The sequence below is a fragment of the Mastigoproctus giganteus genome, chromosome 9 (genome assembly GCF_048544385.1).
Source record: "Mastigoproctus giganteus isolate SK-2022 chromosome 9, ASM4854438v1, whole genome shotgun sequence".
In the NCBI taxonomy this organism is placed as follows: domain Eukaryota; kingdom Metazoa; phylum Arthropoda; class Arachnida; order Uropygi; family Thelyphonidae; genus Mastigoproctus; species Mastigoproctus giganteus.
Window position 1 is genome coordinate 24,998,035 of NC_143583.1, and position 24,908 is coordinate 25,022,942.

At 37.5% G+C, this 24,908-nt stretch overlaps 1 protein-coding gene across 3 annotated transcripts in view; it reads left to right on the forward strand.

Moving 5' to 3' along the window:
* LOC150080107 (protein capicua homolog) overlaps positions 1–24,908 on the forward strand; it is a 357,037-nt gene that overhangs the window by 126,278 nt on the left and 205,851 nt on the right. For all 3 annotated transcript variants that reach the window (XM_090381551.1, XM_090381553.1, XM_090381554.1), the window contains 3 exons: positions 7,808–7,926; positions 15,929–16,274; positions 16,834–18,123. In XM_090381551.1, the coding sequence (XP_090237677.1) occupies positions 7,808–7,926; positions 15,929–16,274; positions 16,834–18,123 (1,755 nt within the window). The remainder of the gene's footprint in view (positions 1–7,807; positions 7,927–15,928; positions 16,275–16,833; positions 18,124–24,908) is intronic.

Below are 24,908 nucleotides of genomic sequence, written 5' to 3' on the forward strand. Positions count from 1 at the left end.
GAGGCAGCAAGGGAAGTAGGCAAACCCATAGCCATAATTATGAGAGCATCCTTAGATTCAGGAGAGGTACCCATGGACTGGAGATGTGCAAAATAATCCCCAATTCACAAAGGGGGTTCAAAGCATGACACAAATAATTATATACCTATTAGTTTAACGTCTGTTCTGGGGAAAATAATGACTACCCATACACTGGATGTGTGCAAATGTGACCCCAATTCACAAAGGAGGATCAAAGGACGACACAAGTAATTATAGACCTGTTAGTTTAACTTCTGTTCCTGGAAAATTAATGGAGGCACTGGTTAAAGAAGCATTGCAGGATCATCTAGACAAGACTTCAGTTATAATTCAGACACAGCATGGTTTTGTTAAGGGGAAGTCTTGCCTGACCAATTTGATTGGATACTATGATGCAGTCACAAAAGAACTGGATGCAGGGAATAACTTTGATATTATATACTTGGATCTTAGAAAGGCTTTTGATACTGTTGCACATGGAAGACTGCTGCACAAATTGGAGCAGTGTGGCATTGGAAGCAAATTGCTGCTATGGATAAAGGGGTGGTTGAGGGGGAGAAGACAGAGAGTGGTAATCAATGGACACTGCTCATCGTGGACTAATGTTATTAGTGGAGTCCCTCAGAGTTCATTATTGGGTCCATTATTGTTTTCTGTATTTATAAATGATATTGATGATGGTAAAAAGTAAAAAACGTAAAGTGCAGCCATTTTCAACCCACTGCAGGATGGAAGCCTCCTCAACAATTCATGCTGAGGGAAATGGACCATAATCTGCCACGCTGGTCCAGTGCGGGTTGGCAGATCGACCGTATTCAGCAGTCAGGGGCTTGAACCCCGGTCTACTCAAAGAGCGTGTGCTACTGCACTCCCGCTCTTGCCCACTCGGCTACGGAGGCCGTCTGATGATGGTATATCAAGCTTAATGTCCAAGTTTGGACGATACGAAGGTTGGCAGGGTTGTCAAGGACACTACTGACACTATGCTACTGCAACAGGATCTGGAAAGGTTGAGCAGATAGGCTGAGAGGTGGCAAATGAAGTTTGACATTGACAAATGTAAAGTACTACATATGGGAAACAGCAACCCCAGAGCAACGTATCAACTCTGTGGTACTACACTGACAGTGGTAGAGAATGAAAGGGACCTGGGGGTGGTTGTGCAGGCAGATATGAAGTTTTCTGAGCAGTGCAGACGGGCTGCAAGAATAGCTCATGGTGTATTGTCAAATATATATTGGAATTTTTCTAGCAGGGATAAGGAGGTGATTATTCTCTTGTATAAGGCAATGATCAGGCCACACCTAAAGTACTGTATACAGGTCTGGAGGCCTCATTTCAAGACGGTTGTAGAGCTGCTGGAACGAGTACAGAGAACACAACAAGATTAGTGAATGGAACAAAGAGGTGCTGTTACGAAGAAATTCTTAAGTTTTGCAAATTACAGTGTCTAGAGACTAGGCACCAGCGATGTGATCTGATAGAGGTGTATAAAGCCTCGAATGGTTTGAGCATGCTCAATGCTGATGGAATTCTTCCTCTTGCTCAGAATAATCACCTGAGAGGGCATAAATTCAAATTGAGGAAGGACAGATGTAGGATAGACGTGAGGAAATTTGCCTTTAGGCAGCATGTTGTTCTTTGGTGGAACAGACTTCCATCCCTTGTCGTGGAAGTTGATAGCCTAAATAAGTTTAAGGCTCAGCTGGACAGGTATTTCGAACGAACAGAGGGGTGAAGTGGAAGTGGTTATTTTTTATTTATTTATTTATTTTTTTATTTTTTGGCTGATGCTGCATAAGCTTGCTTCCTGCATCAAATGCCTCTACTAATGCTAATGCTAATGCTGACAAGGAGAAAATTGAGTATACTGAGATGCAAAACCATTAGAAAGAGACTCGGAGAGAACATAAGAAGATTTAACACAAGAAAAATAGAACAAGCATTAATGGAAAACAAAGGACTTAAATCAGCAGCCATGGGCAGTAATACAGAAAGACAAATGATACTGAAACTGAAGAATAGCGATGGTGTACTTATAAATAGCAGAGAAGGCGTAATTCAAATAGCAGAAGACTACTATAGAGAATTATACAAGGAGCGAGGGAATGATGCCAGCAGTGGGGAAGATGGATCACAAATTAGTGACATGTATGACATACCCGATATTCTTCCTGATAAGGTAGAACATGCATTGAAGAAAATGAAGAATCGGAAAGCCCCAGGGGAAGATGAAGTTACTGTGGAGTTGTTAAAATTGGGAGGAAGAGACATGACATAAAAACTGGCAAGACTCTTCACAAAACACACTGGTGCCTTCATAGCCATGTGGGCAGGAAAAGCAGTGCGTAGCACATGCTTCTTGATTAGACCGGGCTTCGAGCCCATGACCACCAAATACAGAAAATGCGGAAAGGTCAGGGAATGACCACCGCATATCCCTGGAGCAATATGGCCTTAGTTGCTAATGCTCCTAAAAACCAAATAACAACAGCGTCCGACAAACATTTTCTGTTTATACTCCGGGATGACCACACGGTCAGAGATCCCAAGATAGAGAGAGAATACAAAAAACAGCACCACATTTAGCAGTCACTGACTTGATTGTGTAAAATTGCACATCTGCCAAAAACCATAGTAAAACAAGAGAATTGATGGGGAGTAAGTAAATCTATTTTTCAGCGGGGTATATCTTTTTAATGAAGATCAGAACAGCATATGACTGTAGATGGTGAATTTATTCGGCTTCTGTACTAAAACAGAATAGAAATATTTTCTTGAAGTCTCGTTAGAAGATTAAATTCAGGAAACTGCTGTTCCAATATTATTCCCTAAAAACAATTACATTAGAGCAAACTTTTATTTTTTTTATCAAATGCATATTGCAGTGTTATCAGTTTTACACCAGTTTTTCCTGTTTCCAGTGTGAATACACATTTCAATAGATATATTTCCTTGATTTTCTATTAGTAGGTGAAATACACATTGAAGAAAGGAAATATGATCTTTTCGCCTTTCAGAAAAAGTTGTTGCCACTGTTTTGCTTTTGCTTCTTATGGCAACTAACAGTAGCTTACATTTGTCTTTTGTTTATTTTTTTTTGCCTTCTCGATATAGCTGTATGGAGGATTGATGTAATATGAATCCCACGCTTCGCTCATGAAAGGCGAAGTTGTTTATGAAAATCTACTCCTCTCTGTAAACAGAATTTCCCGCTCTTTCTATATCAACAAATGAATCAAGTGTTGCGTTTCATAAGCCTTAGGCTAGTTAGGGCGTGGGTTAGAAAAGTAAATGAAAAAGGCCTAAAAAAGTGCATACTTGATGTCACATTTTTGTCGTTTGCGTGAAATTGAATAGAAATTTCTGAAAATTGAAGTGGGAAGATTCAAGAAAACAGTTCTGGATCCAGCTATAGGGAGTTTTAGCTCTCTAGATAGGGTAAAAATTACAGAATTAACTTGCTGAACCCAGTTGGGGTGTGGATGACCAAAATATGGTTAAACTACCTAGAAACCTTCCGTCTGATCAATGGTCGCCAATATGGATTCCATCAGTGTCGATCCACTGGTGTTATTCTCGCTCATGTTACCCATTTATGGACAAATTCAATGGAAAAGTTCGGTGAAACCCAAGCAGTTGCTCTTGACATCTCAAAGGCTTTTGATCATGTTTGGCATAAAGGTCTTCTAAACAGGCTTCCATCTTATGGTTTGCCAACTGCTTTTTGCAATTGGTTATCCAGTTTTTGCTCTGACCTCTCAGTGCGGGTGATGTTAGATGGCTCTCTGTCTTCTGACTTCTCCACTAATGCCGGTGTCCCCCAAGGTTCAGTTCTTTCCCCCCAAGAGGCGCCTCCGTAGCCAGGTGGGGAGGAGCAGCAGTGTGTAGCACACGCTTCTTGATTAGACCGGGGTTCGAGCCCATCACCACCAAATACGGAGGATGCAGAAAGGTCAGGGAATGACCACCGCATATCCCCGGAGTAATATGGCCTTAGTTGCTAATGCTCCTAAAAACCAAATAACAACAACAACAACTTTCCCCCACTCTTTTCCTCTTGTATATTAATGACCTTCTTCCATTGACCTAAAATCCTATCCATAGTTTTGCTGATGATAGCACATTGCATTCCACTTTCCAGATTGAGAAACCTTGCCCTGCTCAATCAGCTTCAACTTCTCGGATATCCGCTACTAATTCCATAAATGCCGATCTCCAGGTAATTCTCCAGTGCAGCAAAGACCATTAAGCTGATTTCAATCCTTCTAAAACTCAGTCTTGTCTTATATCTCACAAAAAGGATTCTTCTGCTCCTATGCTTATCTTTGGTGACACTCCAATTTCTAGGCAAGATGATATCACTCTTTTGGGGATTATCCTGACTGCTAATCTATCTTGGCACATTAAAAATATTGCTTCCTCTGCATCTAAAAACCTTTGGTTTTCTCTTTTGCTCTTGGTGTTACTTTTCTTCTAAACAGCTGTTCACTCTATACAAATTGCAAATCTGCCCTACCATGGAATATTGTTCCCACATCTGGGGCAGTGTCCCCAAAACTTCTCTCTCTTAGGCTTCTGGATTCCATTCAGAAGAGGGCAGTTAGGTTAATTAATGATTCCTCTCTAACAGAATCTCGGCATTCTCTGTCTCATAGACTTACTGTTTCTGCTGCATGCCTTTTCTACAGGTACTTCCATGGGCACTGTTCTTCTGAAATGGCTTCTATAATTCCCGCTCTCTCTTTCAAAACAGTCCGAACATGTGCCGCCACCAGCCAACATCCATTTACCGTTCAATTTCATCCTGTTGCAGTGTGCTACTGACAGGATCTAGATAATTTGGGCAGATGGGCTAAGAAGTGGCAATTGAAGTTTAACCTTGACCAATGCAAAGTACTGCATATGGGTAGAAGTAACCCCAGAGAAATGTACCAACTGTGTGGTACTACACTTAAGGTGGTAGAAAATGAAAAAGACCTGGGAGTAATTGTGCAGGCAGATATGAAGTTTTCTGAGCAATGCAGACCGGCTGCCAGGGCAGGTCATGGGGTTTTGTCAATGATATATAGGAATTTTGCTAGCAGGGAAAAGGAGGTAATTGTCTCTCTGTATAAGGCAATGGTCAGGCCATGCCTTGAGTAGGAGGCTTCATTTTAGGAAGGATGTAGATTTGCGTGAGCGTGTACAGAGAAGGGCAACAAGATTGGTGAGGGGAAATGCAGAACCTAGTCTCCAGCCACTGCAAATTGCAGTGGCTGGAGACTAGGCACCTGCTCGGTGATCTGATTGAGGTGTATAACGCCTTGAATGGATTGAGCATGCTGAATTCTGATGGGATCCTTCCACTTGTTTAGATTAAGAACCTAAGGGGGCATAAATTCAAATTAAGAAAAGACAGATGTAGAATAGATGTTCGGAAATTTGCCTTTAGCCAGCAGGTGGTTAATTGCTGGAACAAAATTTCCATCTGTCATTGTGGAAGTTGATAGGTTAAATAAATTTAAGGAGGAACTGGACATGCATTTGGAGGGAATGGTGTGTTTTTTTGTTTTTTTTTTTGGCTGATGCTGCACAAGCTCATACACTTGCTTTCTTGCAACACATGCCACTACTACTACTATAAGTTAACTTCTTTGTACTTTTGCACTTTTGTTCTCACCATTCATACAGTGTTAAGAAATTGATGTTGTAGACAAGTTTTCAATGCTATAATTTATTGCTTTAAACTGATCTTGAAGCTGAACTAAATATTATACTTTAAAATGTAATATTTAGTTAATGCCTTTTCAAAAAGGAAATATCCTACCCACTTAATTCATAGCACAATAATGGAATTAAAAACCACATTTGAAAACTCTCCAGTTCTGAAACAGTCCATCACGCTGTTAAAATCATCCTTCAGTCAATTAGCCCTCTGACTTAAAAACATTTTTCTGGTACTGACATCACTTTAATTTTCTCATCATACGATAGACTTGGAGTACAATAATTAATTTTATAAATAAACCTACAAATATAGTATTCAAGACACTAATAATGTTGTATATTTTATTCAGTGTCAATAAAATTATAATGCCTACTACACTGATAAATTTGAATCCCAAATAGTAGAGCTTACTGTCTCCAAGCCAGCCAGTTATTTCTATATTGAACTCAGCCAACATGCAGTTTATTCTCTTACATTCCTTTAATCAATTCCATTGTAATCCCAACAAAGCAAAATTACAGTTATAAGTTATTCACATACAAAGTCTTAGATATTAAATGGTTCCAATGGCACTCAGGTTAATATTTTTAAAGTTGCCAGCTAATTTTTCAAAAATATGGCAGCTGTAGCATGTCAGATTACCAGCTTGCACAATGCACATGCATCGTGAGAACTAATTTCACTTTATAACAAGATTTCCTTCTGATAACTCTATTTGAGCCAACTGACAATGTTATGTGAAAGTTCAGTGTCAGTTCTTTCTGTTGCCTTATATTTTATTAATGTGGTTTAATATGCTTAATTATGAACCATTAGGGACCAGTGCACTTTTTTTCTGGGAGATTTCTAAAGTTTGCTTTTTCTAAATTATTTCATGCAATTTTAGTCACTTCAGTGAAATAAGTGAACCTCATTGCCACTGTTTTGGATATAATGCTAATGTGATCATGTTCCCCAAGAGGGATATAAAAGGAAGGAAAAAACAAGTTTATGGAAAAATGCAGATTTCACAATATATGCTAACAGAAGCAAATGGTATACCTCACATAGTAGGTCCAGCTACTACAATGGTTTACAAGATGTGGATCACTGAGCTATTTTATTTTAAATGTATGCAGTATATTCCTTCAATTACCCAGTTAAATTTTATAAATAACAGTAGTTATCAGAGTAACTACTGTAGATATTCAATTTCTTCTGTCTCACCTCAGTTAGAGATGCAGTCAAAAATACATCAAACATTACTTTCACATGGGACACTTGCAAAACTAAACTAAACATTTTTGTCAGTTGCGATATATTCGGTTATAAATTTTTGTAAACAGCAGCCTGTGACATTCTTTTCAAAGATGAAATCACATTTAGAATGGCAAAAACTGTTAAAAATATGAAGCATTTGTGCTTGAATACAGATGCACATGACAAACATTTTGTATATTTTTATAAGTTGCTGCTGCTGCTGACCACAGTTAGTCTTCTGTGTAATTAAAGTGCAGTACTCTAAAGTTCACTTGTTGTTTACAACTCAAAATGGTACATCCTTGGGGGTCCCATAGTTTGATCCAGAGTGTGACCCAAAATGGTACGTATTACACTATTTACACTGTTAGCTATTTACAGTTTACTTACTCATGGCAAAACAGTAAAACTAAAAGGAAAGAAGAACACATACAAAATGAAATTTCTTGTATAAAAACACTCAATAGGCCATCCTAGGCCAAAAATAACAGTCTTCTCCATTGGTGAAGCGTTACTTATTCGAGGTAGTGCAATATCATGGTAACTCGTTGTGAAGGTATTCACAATATGAGATATACTTAAATGATGCCTTTTCTCAACTACTTAGTAGTTGGCTACGTGTAGACACGATGCTCTAGCACTAACTTATATGTTGGTAGAATGGTTGTAATTGCTTATCAGGGACAACTTTAACACGTGTGTTAAAGTTGTCCCTGATACCCACGTTATATTGTGGTTGCACTGTGTATAAGAAGTGGTGAAATAATTTATTTATTGAAAAGTAATCCATATTATAATAATACTATGCAGAATATTAAAAATAGCATATTTCTTTAGGTGATAAACTCATGCGGACTACTCAAGAGGAAGAAATATCATTTCAAGAAAAGAATGGATTATCATTAAAAAAATCAGTTGAAAATGGGTCTCAAGATACCGAAAGTTGTATTACTGAGGTGAGCATCTTTTTTATATTAATTCAAAATAGAAAATTACTTGTGTAAGGCTTTTATGACATAGCCATGTGGTCACCATGGGGGAAGTAGTATGCATTTTTGGGTTGACCATGTTTCAAGCTCACATGACTACTAAATCTGCTAATATTCTTGTGTTCTTTTTCTGGTTAACTCTTCTGACCTTACTGTGGCCATCCCACATTATAAATAAAAAAATTATTATTTTTTTCAAATGTAAAGTTCTCTTGTTTCTTGGCTTTGAAACAGCCTGAAAAAAATTATCAGGGTGTTACAGTTAGTTTCTCATTGATATCTTCCTAGTGCCACTTGTTTTGGAGAGTCTTTCAGGAAACAATCTTTAAACAGTTTTTTATTATAGAATTTTATCTTATTCATTCACTATCTGACAGAAACATATATTCCATCAACTTATTTTCATTATAATTAATCTGCTAATCAGTCTTCAATTCATCTCAGATTTAATTTAGTTATTTTAAGTCTGGCTTCTACATTCATATCAAATAGAAAAAACAATGTCTAGAATATTTGGGGACCACAGCTGGCTTAATGGTAGAATGGTTATATTTAATACATTTAATACACTTAACTAATGTGTAAGTTAGTGCTACAGCATCATGTCTATACATAGCCAACTACTAAGTAGTTGAGAAATGGCATCATTTAAGTATATCTCATATTGTGAATACCTTCACAACGAGTTACCCTGATATTGCACTACCTCGAATAAGTAATGCTTCACCAATGGAGAAGACTACTGTTACTTATTCTCAGTGGATACCACCACCCAGATGGCACTATTTCAAAACTTGAGGAGCTAACAAGCTCTGAAACGGTGCCATCTGGGTGGTGGTATCTGCTGAGAATAAGTAACAACAGTCTTCTCCATTGGTGAAGCGTTACTTATTCGAGGTAGTGCAATATCATGGTAACTCGTTGTGAAGGTATTCACAATATGAGATATACTTAAATGATGCCTTTTCTCAACTACTTAGTAGTTGGCTACGTGTAGACACGATGCTCTAGCACTAACTTATATGTTGGTAGAATGGTTGTAATTGCTTATCAGGTACAGTGCATCATATTCACTTCCTACCACTTAAGGGAAGATTTTCATACGGAATTTTACATTCGGATTTTATTTCTTAGTAGGCAGTGTCAGGTTATGGATTAAGATTTTTCTTCTAAGATCAATCACTTCCTTCCTCAAACAGAAAATTGTGTGTAAGTGTTTCAATTGTGGTACAGTTATATGTAGCATAACCGAGAAGTAAATTATTATGTTAATGGCTTCTAAGAGTAACTTATAGCTGTTTAAAATCTATGTATAAGTCTACCTGAAATAACCCTGTCCTCTCACCACCTGAAATCAGTTAACTACAGCCTCAATTGAAGAGAGCTTAAGAAATTCCTCCAATCATTGATTTGGAATCATACCCAGACCTCTCTAAATGAGTGACAAGTGGTGAAACCATTGCACTTATTACAGAGGGTACAATTGAGAGGTTGACTTGGCGCATTATGGCCTTAGCTGCCAATGCGCCATAAAAAACCAAATCAAATCAAATAAAATCAAAAACAATTGAGAGGTAGTTCAGGTTGGTATCTGGAGCAACATATAATGTTAAACTTTATTGATATCATTGTTGGCAGATGTTAGAAATGTCTTAACAACAGCCTCTAGAAAGAATAAGAAGAGTATGGAAAATATTTTGTAAACTGCTTAGTATGCAGTCAGTCCTCGTATAACACGTGTTTACACTACATGAATTCGATCATACACAATTTATAAATAGGGGAACGATATCGTATATAACATGAACCGAATTCGCTTATGCACGATTCACCTTTGTGATTACAAGAAATGGCAGTCGAACATGTAATCACCCCAACTGAAAGCAACATGATAGGAATGAAGAGAAGATTCTGAAAATGCATTTATGTTTTTTATATCAGTGAAGGGGAAACACATTTCACCATAATAACGTAAAATTCCAGCTATCGGTATTATCGCAAATGCAATTAGATCGAGTTTACTACCAGTTTATAACAGATTCCACTAGCAGGAACGCAACTGGAAATTGTTTTTATTGTTTTATGGTAGTAACCCCCAGAAATGTGCTTTAGAAAAATGTGAGCTAGTGAGGTGTTAATAGAGTTGTCTCTGCCTTTACGGTGTTGTTTATTCAGTTGCTAAAAGCTCACAGGTTTGTTTATGTGTATCAAGCATGCCTTCTCATTTTGTAATTGTGCTTTATTCTCTAAAAATGAGTAAAATACTTAAAAGGTGTGAAAAGGAAGCATCCTGGTGAAGACACTACAGATTCAGAGAGAAAAAGAAAAGCAATATCGATAAACAGAGGCGAACTGGGTCAAATGCATCACCAATGCTCTCGATGGCTCAGAAGACAATATATTATGGGATAATGAAGATAACAATGGCTCACAAGAATCTGACCCTGAATGTGAAGTAGACTGATATTGATTCAGATGCAGATATCGACAGCTAAAAAGATTCAGAAGGAAGTGATGAATAACATACCTACTGATAAATACTATTGTTGTTAGTAAATTGAATTCTATTATAATAAAAATATTTTTAGATTTATTTTAGTGTTTTATTTTATTTATTTTTTCTTAGAATCAAAGCTTTTTTTCTGTTGGTGGTACTGAAATTAAGGTGCATCTTACAATCGATGGTGTCTTAGAATCAAAGAAATACGGTAGTAAAAAAATATTTTTTTACTAATTGAAATAGTAAAAGTATAAAAAAATTATTATTATTTTTTTTATACTTTTACTATTTCAATTTTATTTGCTACCTGGTCAATCCCAGGTAGCAAATAAATATAGCAAACTGTATAAATAAATCTTGATGATCTCGTAATGCAGTTGGGGATTTTGATGGACATAACACATTGTGGGATAGTGTTGACAGCAATGGATGATAGGTCATAAAGCATATGCTCACTGACAGTGCCATTTCTGTCCTAAATGTGGGAACAAACTCCTTCTTCCATATGCCTATCCATACATTTTCTCTTATTGATCTTTCTATCTGCTTCCCTTCTCTCCCTCTTCACTTATTTTGGAGATGGAGAGAACCCCTATGGAAGTGACCAATTCCCTGTGATAACCACCCTAGTTTAGTGGGAGACCATGTCTTTCTTTCAGGCTATCCTAGTGGAAGATAGATCAGGCTGACTGGATTGCCTTCCAGCATCTGGCAAATTTTGACATCACTACGGTCAGTAGGAGCTCTGTTCAGTGATGTAGTCATGTACATCACAGAAAACATCGTCTGCAGCTGCAATTGCAATTCCAAAATATCTACTTAGTTTCCACCATTTCCCAAACCATGGTGGAATTCAGAATACATAGCAGCAAAAAAGGCACAAAACAAAGCCTGGAGTGTTATTCTAACAATATCCCACTACAGCTAATTTCATAGCCTTTAAACATGCATACTCCAAAGCATGTTACATCCGACACATCAAAGCCAAAAGGAATCTGCAGATCTGTTTTACTTCTGTTACTCAGGCAACCAGCTGTAAGGTGGTCTGGAACAAAATCTGGAAAATGAAGGGAAATACACAGTCCCTCATCGTTCCTAGAATATAGTGGATGCATACTCAACTACAATTGCCAATGCTCTTGGGGAAACATTTTCTAACATCTCAGCAACATCATCTTGCTCCCCAGAGTTTCTGGTCCTTAAACACAAAACTTAGAAACAGCCCCTTAACTTTACATCAAAGCTTTTTTACCCATATAATGGGTAAATAAGAGCTGAAAACAGCTCTCACCCTCGCAAAGGCAAGTACTGTTGAGTCAGATGAAAATCCATTATGAAATTATTAACCTTTCACCAAAATCCATGGACTACTTGCTCTTCCTTTACAACAGAATCTTCCTTGAAGAGCAGTTTTCAGATACCTGAATCAAGGCAACTATTCTTGCCTTTGCTAAGCCAGGAAAGAATCCTTAATTTCCAAACGACTGTCCAATTGCTTTGACTAGCTGTTTGTACAAATATTGGAGAGAATGGTCAACACTTGTCTTTTATGATACAATTAAATGACATTTTCTCCTGCATTCAGTGCAGCTTCTGAAGGAACAGTCCACTTTTGACCACTTAATTAAAATGGAAACATCTATTCGAGATGATTTCCTAAAAAGAGAGCATCTGGTGGCCATCTTCTTTGATATGGAAAAAACATATGGTACAACTTCGAGATTAGGTATTTTAAAAATCTTTATAACCTCAGTGTAAAAGGTCACATTCCCATTTTTATTATAAAATTTTTATTATATCCTGTTGTATTTTCCAAGTTTGAGTAGGATTCACCCTCTCTTGGCCCTTTTTCCAAGGGGAGGGAGTATTACAAGGGTCTGTTTCAAGTGTTACAGCTTTTTCCACTAAAGTAAACTTCATTACCAAACAACTTCCTCCAACCATAAACAGTGTGCTCTTTTCAAATGAACTCAGCATATTTTCCCAGTCGTGCAACATGAGGGTTATCAATAGACAATTGCAACAAGCCATTGAATATCTTAATATCTTAACTCCTGGTCAATAGTCAGTGGTTTCAGGTTCTCACCACAGAAGACCATTTGCATACATTTTTGTTGCAAGCACAACCTTCACCCCAAAACTGAATTGAGACTTGGACAAAGCACTATTCCAGAAGTACTAGAGACAAAATTCTTGGCACTCATATTTGACAAAAATTTGACATTTTTCATATTTTGCACAAAGTACTTGAGAGGGTTGAACATTCTTTGTGCTCTATTTTTTATTTCTAGTGTAGACTAGTGCACTTTACTCCATCTGTATCATGCACCTGTGCGATCAAAATTAGATTTTGGGTCACAGGTATATGCATCTGCCAAAAATAGCATCCTTCGGTGGCTTGATCCCATTCACCATCAAGCTATTCATATTGCTGCTGATGCATTCAGCAGCAATCACCTGTTCAGAACATCTCCTGTCCAAAGTTTATGTGGCAGCAAGTGAACCATCCTTGTTGCTTTGACAAAAACAGTTGTCTATACAGTATGCTTTTAATCAACTCCCTACCAGGCCACCCCATGTGGACACTTTTTGAGGCACAATGGGAAAATATTTATAATGCTCATCAGAATTCCAACCAAAATACTTAAAAGGTGTGAAAAGGAAGCATCCTGATGAAGACACTGCAGATTTAGAGAGAAAAATAAAAGTAATATCGACAAACAGAGGCGGACTGGGTCAAAAATTCTTACCCGGGAAAATTTGTAGTGGCCTCATACTATGGTTTATGGCCAAAATCACACCTGCCTTGGCCCACCGGCGTTTCCCCGGTAAGTCTTATGGCCAGTCCACCTCTGTCGATAGAGAAAAAATATGAAATTGTGAAACGCTTTGAGCGAAATGAAAGACCATGTGATATTGCACGTGCTACAGACCTAAATGAAGCAACGCCGAGAATTACAAAGAATGCAGAGAAAATAAAAACAACTTTCATAGCAGGAACAACTCAAAGTGTAATTAAAATCCATTAGATCAAGACACAAAGAATTGGAAGAGATGGAATGGCTGTCATCTGTTTCGATAGAAAATCAAACAAAAAACAAGTTTGCTTACGATAGAAGCAAAAGCATTAGCAATATTTTATTACATAATAGTCGTAATAAAATACTTACGTATTTTATTATGATTATTTATTGTTGTTTATAATACATAATTGGGCCTGTTGTTTATATTTCACGATTTTGCATTGCACGAGGATTTCTAGGAACAAAACTATCATGCTATACGAGGACTGACTGTATATATATATATATATATATATATATATATATATTGCAGAGCTGCACACTATAGAGTTAGCCTTGGATCACGTAACTTGCCAATACCAGTGGTTTATTATATACACCGATTGTTTGAGTGCATCAGGGATGAGATACATTACTCATTAAAACCTGTCCCAGGTTCAGCAGATGATTCTCTCTTTCTCTCTCTCCCAAGTTAGATTCGATATCCACTTCTGCCAGATTCCCAGGTGCATTGGGATTGTTTATGTAAAGGAAACTTCTTTTTGAGGGACTTCCTAGGCCAAAGCCTATATGTCCCAAAATGCCATGCTAAATCATAAAATTTTGATAACTTAACTTTTTATGAAGTTCTATTATTTGAACAAGAGTTAGTTCTAACAAAATTAAAACAAATAATTAGTTTCATTACCAAGGATAATAATGTACCTAAGAGCACAATGCGAGACTATTGCAATCTTGTGACATTGGGATTAGAGCAAATGATTTGGCTGATACTGCAGCCAAATCAGCAGCCCCACAAATACTCTCAGCCTGTCAGTCCCCTATACAGACTACAGCCAAATAATCCATGTTAAGTTACATTCTCAGTAACTTAACAGGGATTGTTAAGAGGAAGTTGTTCCTGCTCAACTCCTTATAGGACACAGTCATCTGACACATTCCTTTCTGCTGAGGGCTGATGACCCCCCCTTCCTATATGTGAGCAATTTGAGACCGTTTTATCGTTCAACATGTTTTAATGGAACGTGCCAATTTTAGAAAAGCACATTTTGCTGCCTTTATCTAACTGAGCCATATACACTCACTATCTTAGTGAGTGTATATGGATCTTAGAAAGGCTTTTGATACTGTTGCACATGGAAGACTGCTGCACAAATTGGAACAGCGTGGCATTGGAAGAAAATTGCTGCTATGGATAAAAGGATGATTGAGTGGAACAAGACAGAGAATGGTAATCAGTGGACACTGCTCTTTGTGGACTAATGTTATTAATAGAGTCCTTCAGGGTTCAGTGTTGGGTCCATTGTTGTTTTCTGTATTTATTAATGATATATCAAGCTTAATGGTATATCATTATTAGTGGTATATCAGGCTTAATGTCCAAGTTTGCAGACAATACGAAGGTTGGCAGGGTTGTTAATGACACTAATGACAGTATGCTGCTGCAACAGGATCTAAAAAAGTTGAGCAGATGGGCTGTGAGAGGTGGCAACTGAAGTTTAACATTGACAAATGTAAAGTGTTGCATGTGGGAAGCAGTAACCCTAGATTAACATATCAACTGTGTGATACTACACTGACAGTGGTAGAGAATGAAAAGGACCTGGGGATAATTGTGCAGGCAGATATGAAGTTTTCTGAACAGTGCAGACAGTCTGCAAGAGTAGCTCATGGTGTCAGGAATTTTTCTAAACTTTTTGGATAGCAAGATGGCTGTTAGTAATGATATTAACTGCACTTGTTATCCAGCAGTATAGTGTCAGAATAAAATATGAAATTATGAAAAAAATACTTGTTTGCAGTGGTTTTTTTTTTTTCTTTTATAACCGCTAAAGGATTAACTTAAAATTTCTGGAAACCAAAACAGTTAGAATGCTTTTATTCAAATATATGAAGAGAATTTGCATAGTGGTGATGGGGGCATGACATACCATACCAATCAAAGGATTATACAATAGTAAATTAGTGTAATAGGTGACACTGTCTGTCAAAAATGCATTTGTAACTAATGGAAATGAATTACAATATTGTTGCTTAAGAAACTGATATTAATTACTAGAAGTATAAATTTCTATTTCAGGCACATAGTACTTAATTTTGTTTGAAATTTTGTTTCTTAATAATACTTACATATTTGATAGTATAGTAAAATGTTAAAATAATAATTAATAATTGATAATGTTAATATGTAGAGAGTCTATGTGTCATAAATGCAGGAATTACCAGTGTTCCTCCTTTTTTTTTTTCCCACACTGCATTGCATTTCTAGTTTTAAAATTCTTTTGAAGCTAGGGATGCAGTGTAGTCTAAAAAAAAACAAAACAAACATGTTCAAATATATTTTATTGTATGTAAAGGTTAGTGAATATGTTTATCTGATAATAATTTTTGAGTAGATAACATAAAAATGTTTATTTATAGATGATATAATCATATTTATTTATAGAGACGACCTAGATCACAGTCACTATCTCAGCTACCAGATCCTTGGCACTCTGGTTTAGGTACTGGAGAAAATTTTGGTGACAATCAGTCTTTGTCATGTAAAGAACTTGATATCTCTTCTAATAGTAGAAATCCACATTCTCAACTCTCTCTTCCTAGTAAGCAAGCAACTACCAGTCATATCCTTCAGTCTGCACAGGAAAAAATAACTCGAACAAAAAACATAGGAAACCATAAAAGTTCAGTACATGATGTTCAGACTAGAACACAACAGAAAAAATCACATGGTGATTCTGATACTAGTGATGATGAAAGAATGGTAATTTGTGAGGAAGAACTTGCAGGAGGTAGGTATTCATATGTATAATTTGCTAGACATATTTTGTATTCTTAAAATTTGAGTTGTATTAGTGATGATTTTAATATATGTGATAAGTTTTGTTTTCAGACCTCCAATCTATCTTGATTGAGGCAAGAGAATTCCATTCTTTCCCTCCCACCCATACATTCTCCTGATTAAAACAGTATTTTCCCTGATTTTCATAAGCCTTGCAATTGTATTTGTTCCTTTAAATATTTCCTTCTTTTTTGCTTATCTGTTTTCACAAAATTATTATATTATATTATTTGAAATTAAAACTTTTTTCTGAAATATTTGTAAAAGCATTATTTTGTCAAAGAGAGTAAGAGATATTGGAGACATTAGAAAGAAGAAAGGAATAAATAAAATTTTAGAAAAGTTAACCTCATAAGAAAAAATAAATACTAGTTTGGAAGAATATCTCTTTGTTAGCAATAGCTACTAAAGAAATGTCGTGGAAGTTTTGGTTTTGCTTTATTCCTTTACATTTTATAAAAATAAACAATAAAGAAAGGCATTTTGTTCAAAATATTTTAATTTTTCAGACAGTCATGGAATTAAGCAGCAGAATCCACCTATTGATTTAAAGTGTAAAGAACAAGTAACTGAAAGTGACACAGAAAGCCAATCTGATGAAGAATCCCTAATTGAAAACAAGGCTTTTCCTCAGCAACGTTTTTCACCTGTAATGAAAATTTCTTTATCATCTGATGTCACTCATCGTCCGAAACCTATTAAAGCTCATCCTGGGTCTGCATCTCAAGTTTCATTTACAGTAGGTCCAAATGTTATTACAAGCAACCTTTCAACTTTTCAGCCAACAGGTGCAGTATTTAAAGATGTGCAGTCACCAAAAATACATAGTTCAGATGTATTTTCAGCATTTTCTGTAGAGAGACCCCCTCCTACTCTAATTACCTCTGGAGAAACACTTCAGATATATAGAGATTTACCAGTAGTAACCACAGATAGCCTGTCCAAAGTTATTTCTACTATGCCATCTTTAAGCAGTGAGGTGAATCAAATTCCAGTGTGTGTTTCAAGTCAGGGACAAAAAGTACAAAGTAGCCCTGCCATAACCTCTGAAAGAAAACCTTCCGACATTTCAGGAACCATGGGAAAACCCAAAGCACAAAAAACAGTTCAGAAGTTATCCCGAGGAAGCAGCTTACCACCACCTTTGTCTATACCTCCAACTATTAATTTAGCATTATCTCCAACTCCACCCTCCATTGTGACTAATGTACAAACCACCTCAACCCTTAAAACTATGTCAACTCACATTCCTATTACATCTAAGTTTTCACCAGGATCTCCCCATGTAAATAGCAACAGTCCTGGGACACCTGATAAAAATAAACTGCAGATTTCTCCTCTTCAGACTTCTGTTCTTCAAACTACCCAAGCAATTCTTGTTTCTAATAGCACATTGGGAACAGGGCAATATAGCATGGCAATTCTTAGTCCTCCAACAGCTGGGAAAGCTACTCCAAGTTTTGTGTCTACACATGTAACTCCAGTTTCAAATGCAGGATCAGAATTTTTAACATTAAAGAACTTAATTATACCAGCATCAAAGCAAAACAGTACACCATCAACTCCTCAGACTCCTTCAACTCCAGGTTCAGCTGGTACTCCTACAACAGTTTTAGCCAATCTTGTTTTGAAAGCAACTCCTCAAGTTTCACCACAAAGTTTAGTAGCAAGTCCAGTGTCAACGATCAGTGCCTCTCCAGGTCAGATTCATATTTCACCACAATCTGTTCCCAGGACAGCATCTCAGGTCCAGTATTTTCTACCACCTATAGCCCTTCAACCTGCAGGAGGAGTTAAAGGTAAATCATTTCAATTTTGTGTATTTATTTATTTATTAGATGCCAGATCTTAATAACAAAAATTACAGTTATGGCTACTCCAACAGAAATGTAGTTCAGGTGATAAGTATTAGGCATTGCACTAACTAAATTAGCTAACTAGTAGTACACTGATCATTTCAAATTAAAATCAACAAAAAAATGACAAATGTATTTCAGTTATATTTGTAATGACAATCATTACAACATAATATAGAAGTTGAAGGACAGCCTTCCACACACACGCACACATGTAACACAATGTAGGAAGTACAAAAGATACAACGTCCCTCTACATGAAATTTGGAGTAAAAAAAGTTTATTGAAACAGTTGTCTCTCTTTCAATTACAGGCTGAATGTTAAGGACCCTGACCCTCTCTAATCCTCAGGACTTAACCTCTGAACTTGACTGAGTCAGAAACATTGTTCTCTTCTTCAGAAATTATCCTCCAGAGTTCACTAACTGCATGCATCCAACAGTTTAGGTACCTACTGTCCCTGCATGACTGTGAAGGTCCTCTCCATTTCACCTTCCCTTAGGAGTGAGAGAATCTATAATGAAAATAACCAAATATCACAATATAAAAGTATGTATTATGGGCAACCACAAACTTTGTCAGATATTGAAAATGAGGCTCCCCTTTGCTGTTGAAGGTCATAACATATGACAGTTCTCCCCTACACACACACACACACACACACAAACACACACACACACCCTTACTTTCTTGCATACTTTTTCTATTTTATTTACTCTATTTCAGTCTTGTTTACAATTGTGCTGTTATTCAACGTGTGCTTCAGAGAGCTGCAACAACCATTCAGTAAATTTTTTACTTCAAAGGTTTATCTTTCATATTACCTTAGTCATTATTTTTGTTATTATAAAAAAAATAAATAATAAAAAAAACATAAGATCAAAGAACATGAGATCAAAAGGATTGTGTCTTTACACTCATTTATAACTTATGTAAACAGTATCTGTTTGAGAATGACTAAACAAAATCTCAAAATCTTTTTTGTAGCATAGCAAGGGCGTGATCACATGAAAAAGCTGATGCAAGAAAAGAATTAAATGGAATTACATCCAACTAATATAGAGTAATGAATAATTGGATCAGAATAAAATAAGAATACTTTTGCTAAGTTGCAAGGGGTGTTTGAAAAGTTTGTGGCCTGAGTAGGTAAGGGTAGTGGTATGGTGTTAAAAACTTCTGTACTTAAAATGTATAACACTTAAAAATTGAACCTACCAAGTTTCATACAGTTTCAATAACATCTTTTTTTTTTTTTTTTTTTTTTTTTTAAATTACAGGTCCTGAAGCCAACAAAGTTGTGTGAATGGGTAAAGATGACAAGGTCAGTCACATGCAGTCATCCATTATTTGAGAAAAAAGGGAATAATGCCGAAGGCAGTTCATGAGGATATGGTAACAGCATTGAGGAGGATGCTCCTTTCTATTCTGTGGTTAATAAGTGGGAAGCAGAATTTAAATGAGGGAGAGCCTTGTAGAACATGGCCCACACTGTGGAAGACCTGCAACTTCCATCACTCCAGAAGTTGTTGACAGTGTTCATGATCTAGTGATGAGTGATAAACAAGTGACAGTTCAGTACGTTGCCAGCACCTTGGGCATCTCATCTAAATGTGCATACCACATAAATAACAGAGGTTCTCACTATGAAAAAGGTGGGTGATCCCAAAGTTGTTGACAGCAGATCAAAAATGCACAAGAATTGTCAATTCAAATGAACACTTGCATAATTTTCAAGTATATTCAGAAAATTTCCTTGCATGTTTGTGACCATGGATGAGATCTGACCCATCACTTTCAGCTAGACACAAAGGAGCAGTCCTTTGTCTCTTGTAGAAAAAGTAGAAAAAACAGCTCTTCTTTCCCCTCCAAAGAAAACCAAGTCAATTCCTTGTGCTGGCAAGGTGATGGAATTAGTGTCTGGGATGCTGATGGATGCTAGTGATTATCTTCAGAAAGGCCAGACAGTTACAGGGACATATTTCACAGACCTTGTGAGGAGTTTTCATGGAAATATCAAACACAAATGCTGAAAAAACTCAGAAAAGAAGTCTTGTTCCATCAGGATAATGCACCTGTTCATAGTCTTTCATTGCCACGGCTACACTGCATGATGGCAGCTTAGAAATCTTGGGCCATATTCATCAGATCTAGCACTGTTGAACTTTCACCTTTTTCCTAATTTGTAAAAATACATGGCTGGCATCCATTTTCCCAGCAACAAGGCCATGATTGCTGAATTAGATGCATTCCTGGAGGCCCAAGAGAAAACTTTCTTTGCAGCTGGAATCAACACATTGCAGCATCAGGGGATGAATCGATTGGTCCACTTAACATAGATGGGTTGACTATTGATGATCCTGCTCAAGTAGCTGATAAACTCAATGAGTATTTTGCATCTAAATTCACATGTGAGGCGTTATTCAAGGAGGGTCATACATGAGGAGTTATTCAAGGAAGGGAATACCAGAAGTTTATCAAACTCTAACAGGGAGATAAGTGATTTTATAATAACTGAGAGCAAAGTGGAGGAGAAATTGTTGAAGTTAAACATAAAAAAGTCACCTGGGGCAGATGGATTCTATCCAGTTATAATGAAGGAGGCAGCAAGGGAAGTAAGCAAACCCTTCGTCATAATTATGAGAGCATCCTTAGTCAGTGGAGGTCCCCATGGACTGGAGATGTGCAAATGTATCCCAAATTCACAAAGGGGATTCAAAGGGTGACACATATAATTATATACCTGTTAGTTTAACTTCTGTTCCAGGGAAAATAATGGAGTCACTGGTTAAAGAGGTGATACAGGATCACCTAGACAAGACAGCATTCATAGTTCAGACACAGCATGGGTTTGTTAAGGGGAAGTTTTGTCTGACCAATTTGATTGGATACTACGATGTGGTCACAAAGAAACTGGATGCAAAAAATAATTTTGATATCAACTTGGATTTCAGGAAAGCTTTTGATACTGTTGCACATGGAAGACTGCTGTACAAATTGAAGCAGTATGGCATTAAGGGCAAGTTACTGCAATGGATAAAGGGATGGTTGAGTGGGAGATGGCAAAGAGTGGTAATAAATGACACTGCTCTACGTGGACTAATGTTATTAGTGGATCCCCCAGGGTCTCCTAAGTGCTAGGCCCATTGTTGTTTTGTGTATTTATCAATGATATTGATGAAGGTATATCAGGCCTAATGTCCAAGTTTGCAGATGAAACAAAGGTTGGCAGGGTTGTTAATGACAGTAAAGACAGTATGCTACTGCAACATGATTTAGAAAAGTTAGGCAGATGGACTGAGAAGTGGCAGCTGAAGTTTAACATTGACAAATGCAAAATACTCCATATAGGTAGCAGTAACCCAAAAGAAACGTACCAACTGTGTGGTACTACATTCAGGGAGGTGGAGAATGAAAAAGACCTGGGGGTAATTGTGCAATCAGATATGAAGTTCTCTGAGCAGTGCAGATGGGCAGCCAGAGCAGGTCATGGAGTTTTGTTAATGATATATATGAATTTTGCTAGCAGAGACAAGGAGGTGATTATACCTTTGTATAAGGCATGGTCAGGCCTCACCTTGAGTACTGTATACAGGTCTGGAGGCCTCATTTTAGGAAGGATGTAGAGTTGCTAGTATGAGTACAGAGAAGGGCAACAAGATTGAAGTTCTCTGAGCAGTGCAGACGGGCTGCAAGAGTAGCTCATGGAGTATTGTCAATGATATACAGGAATTTTTCCAGCAGGGATAAGGAGGTGATTATTCCATTGTATAAGGCAATGGTCAGGCCACACCTAGAGTACTGTATACAGGTCTGGAGGCCTCATTTCAAGAAGGATGTAGAGCTGCTGGAACGAGTACAGAGAAGGGCAACAAGATTAGTGAATGGAACAAAGGGGTGCTCTTACGAAGAAAGGCTTAAGTTTTGCAAATTACAGTGTCTGGAGACTAGGCACCAGCGAGGTGATCTGATAGAGGTGTATAAAGCCTTGAATGGTTTAAGCATGCTCAATGGTGATGGGATTCTTCCTATAGCTCAGAAAAATCACCTGAGAGGGCATAAATTCAAATTGAGGAAAGACAGATGTAGGATAGACGTGTGGAAATTTGCCTTTAGCCAGCGGGTGGTTGGTTGGTGGAACAGACTTCCATCCCTTGCGGTGGAGGTTGATAGCCTAAATAAGTTTAAGGCTCAGCTGGACAGGTATTTTGAACGAACAGAGGGGTGAAGTGGAAGTGGGTTTTTTTTTTTTTTTTTTTTTTTGGCTGATGCTGCATAAGCTTGCTTTCTTGCATCAAATGCCTCTACTAATGCTAATGCTAATTGGTGAGAAGAACAAAGGGGTGTGCTTACGAAGAAAGGCTGAAGTTCTGTAAGTTGCAGCATCTGGAGACTAGGCACCTGCGAGGTGATCTGAGTGAGGTGTACAAAGCCTTGGATGGTTTGAGCAGGCTCGATGCTGATGGGATACTTCAGCTTGCTCAGATTAAGAACCTGAGGGGCACAGATTCAAATTGAGGAAAGACAGTTGTAGAATAGATCTGTGGAAATTTGCCTTTATCCAGCAGGTAGTTGATTGCTGGAACAGACTTCCATCTGTTGTTGTTGTGGAAGTTGATAGCTTAAATAAATTTAAAGCTGAACTAAACAAACATTTGGAATGACCTGATGGATTAAATGGGAAGGGGGTTTTTTTTTTTTTTTGGCTGATGCTGTATAAGCTTGCTTTCTTGCATCATATGACTCAACTAATGCTAAGTACCGTATTTTCCCATGTATAAGACGCACCTTAATTTTGGGGCCTGAAATTTGAAAAAAAAATGTATTACATAATGTTATTGAACTCAAGTTTTATTCATCATAAAATTCATACAACTCCTCATCACCGTCAAAACTCCCCATCCATTACTTGTCCTCATCTGTGTCTGATAATGAATCACTGTCTTCATATATTGCCTCACCCTCAGTTCCATCTATGGCATTTGAAATGCCACACTTCTTAAATGACTTGACAATGATCTCAATCTTGATATTATCCCAGGATCTTTTCACCCAGGTACAAACTTCTCCTATATTGCCGACCGGGCTAGCCAGGTGGGTCAAGTGCCTTCCTGGCAACCCAAAGGTCGCGGGTTCGAATCCTGCCTCGGGCTTGGATCAAAGTATTGCAAAAACTTTGGGAGGTGCACTATGGCTACAGAAGCCGATGCGCCAACAACTACCAAAAAAAAAAAAAAAAAAACCTTCTCCTATAGTTTGTTTCTTCACTCTTCCTGCTGGTGTCAAATTGTCCCCAAGAAGACTTCATCCATTGGTTCCATTCGTCTCTCATGGCAGCTTTGAAGGGTTTGTTATTGCTGACATCAAGTGTTTGGAGCTGGGATGTCAAGCCTCCAGGTATGACGGCAAGTTTTGTTTTTTGCTCTGCAGCAATCTTCTTTGTGTTTTTTGTTATGTGTGCCCTGAACTGATCAAGCACCAATAGGGCAGGTTTGTGTAAGAGCCCACCTGGTCTCCTGCTCCAAACTTTCTTAAACCAGATCTTCATCCCAACCTGATCCATCCAACCCTTGTCATGAGCGTGGACAATCACTCCTCGAGGAATGTCTTCTTTTGGCATTGTTTTGCGTTTGAAAATCAGCATAGGAGGCAGCTTGGTTCCATCGGCACAGCAAGCTAGAACAACTGTATAATGGCTCTTTTCGTGCCCACTTGTCTTCACAGTTACAGTTTTCACCCCCTTCTTATCAACAGTTCTGTTACTTGGGACATCAAATTGAAGGGGGACTTCGTCCATATTTGCAATCTGTCCCAACTCAAACTGATGTCTTCTGATATTGAATGACAAAACGATGAAATTCAAGGACCTTCTGCTCATAGTTTTCAGGCATCTTTTGGGCAAGTCTGGTGCGTGTACGCATGCTTAGTCCATTCCGTTTCATGAACCTGAAGCACCAATTGTGTCCTCCTTTGAAATCAACTTCTTTTTCATCAGCAATTCTTCTTGCTTCATGCTGAACCATCTTTGTGGACACAGGAATTCCAATTGCCTTTTGCTCCTCAATCCATATCTTCTCTAATCCATATCTCCCTCTCTAAATCAGGCCATTTTGCTGACTTGCTTTTAATGGCCTTCTTCTGCCATGGTGTTTTCAGCAGGGTTTCTTCTTCACATAGCCAGTCTTGGATTGTTTTCTCAGTTGGAGGAGGATCAAACTTATGTTCAGCAGCATGATTTCCATTCACTTTTGCAAACTGGATCACTTTTAACTTGAATTCAGCACTGTACGAAAATCTTTTCTGAGCCATTTCTGGACAGAACGTGGGCAAAACGTAACCTAATATACCGGTAACAAGTGCTAAACAATGAGCACAGAGACAACAAGCACGAAAAAGCGGGAAATGCAAGTAAAAAATCTACAACCACAGTATAAGACACACCCAGTTTTTAGACCCCAAATTTTTTGAAAAAGGGTGTGTCTTATAGATGGGGAAATACAGTATATTGACTCCGAAGGGTAGTAACATGTTACCAGACTTCTCAAATAAACCCTTCATGCTCAAGCTACAAAATTTTCAAATGCCTCTTGTATAGAAGAAATACTCACATTCACACAGTTTAGAGGGAAAAGTAATAAATTCAAAGTTATTTTTCCTGCAGACATGTAGTGATTGTGTCTTCCTTGCATATAAAATATAGATAGATAGCTTTGCTTATGGAACAGCTAAGA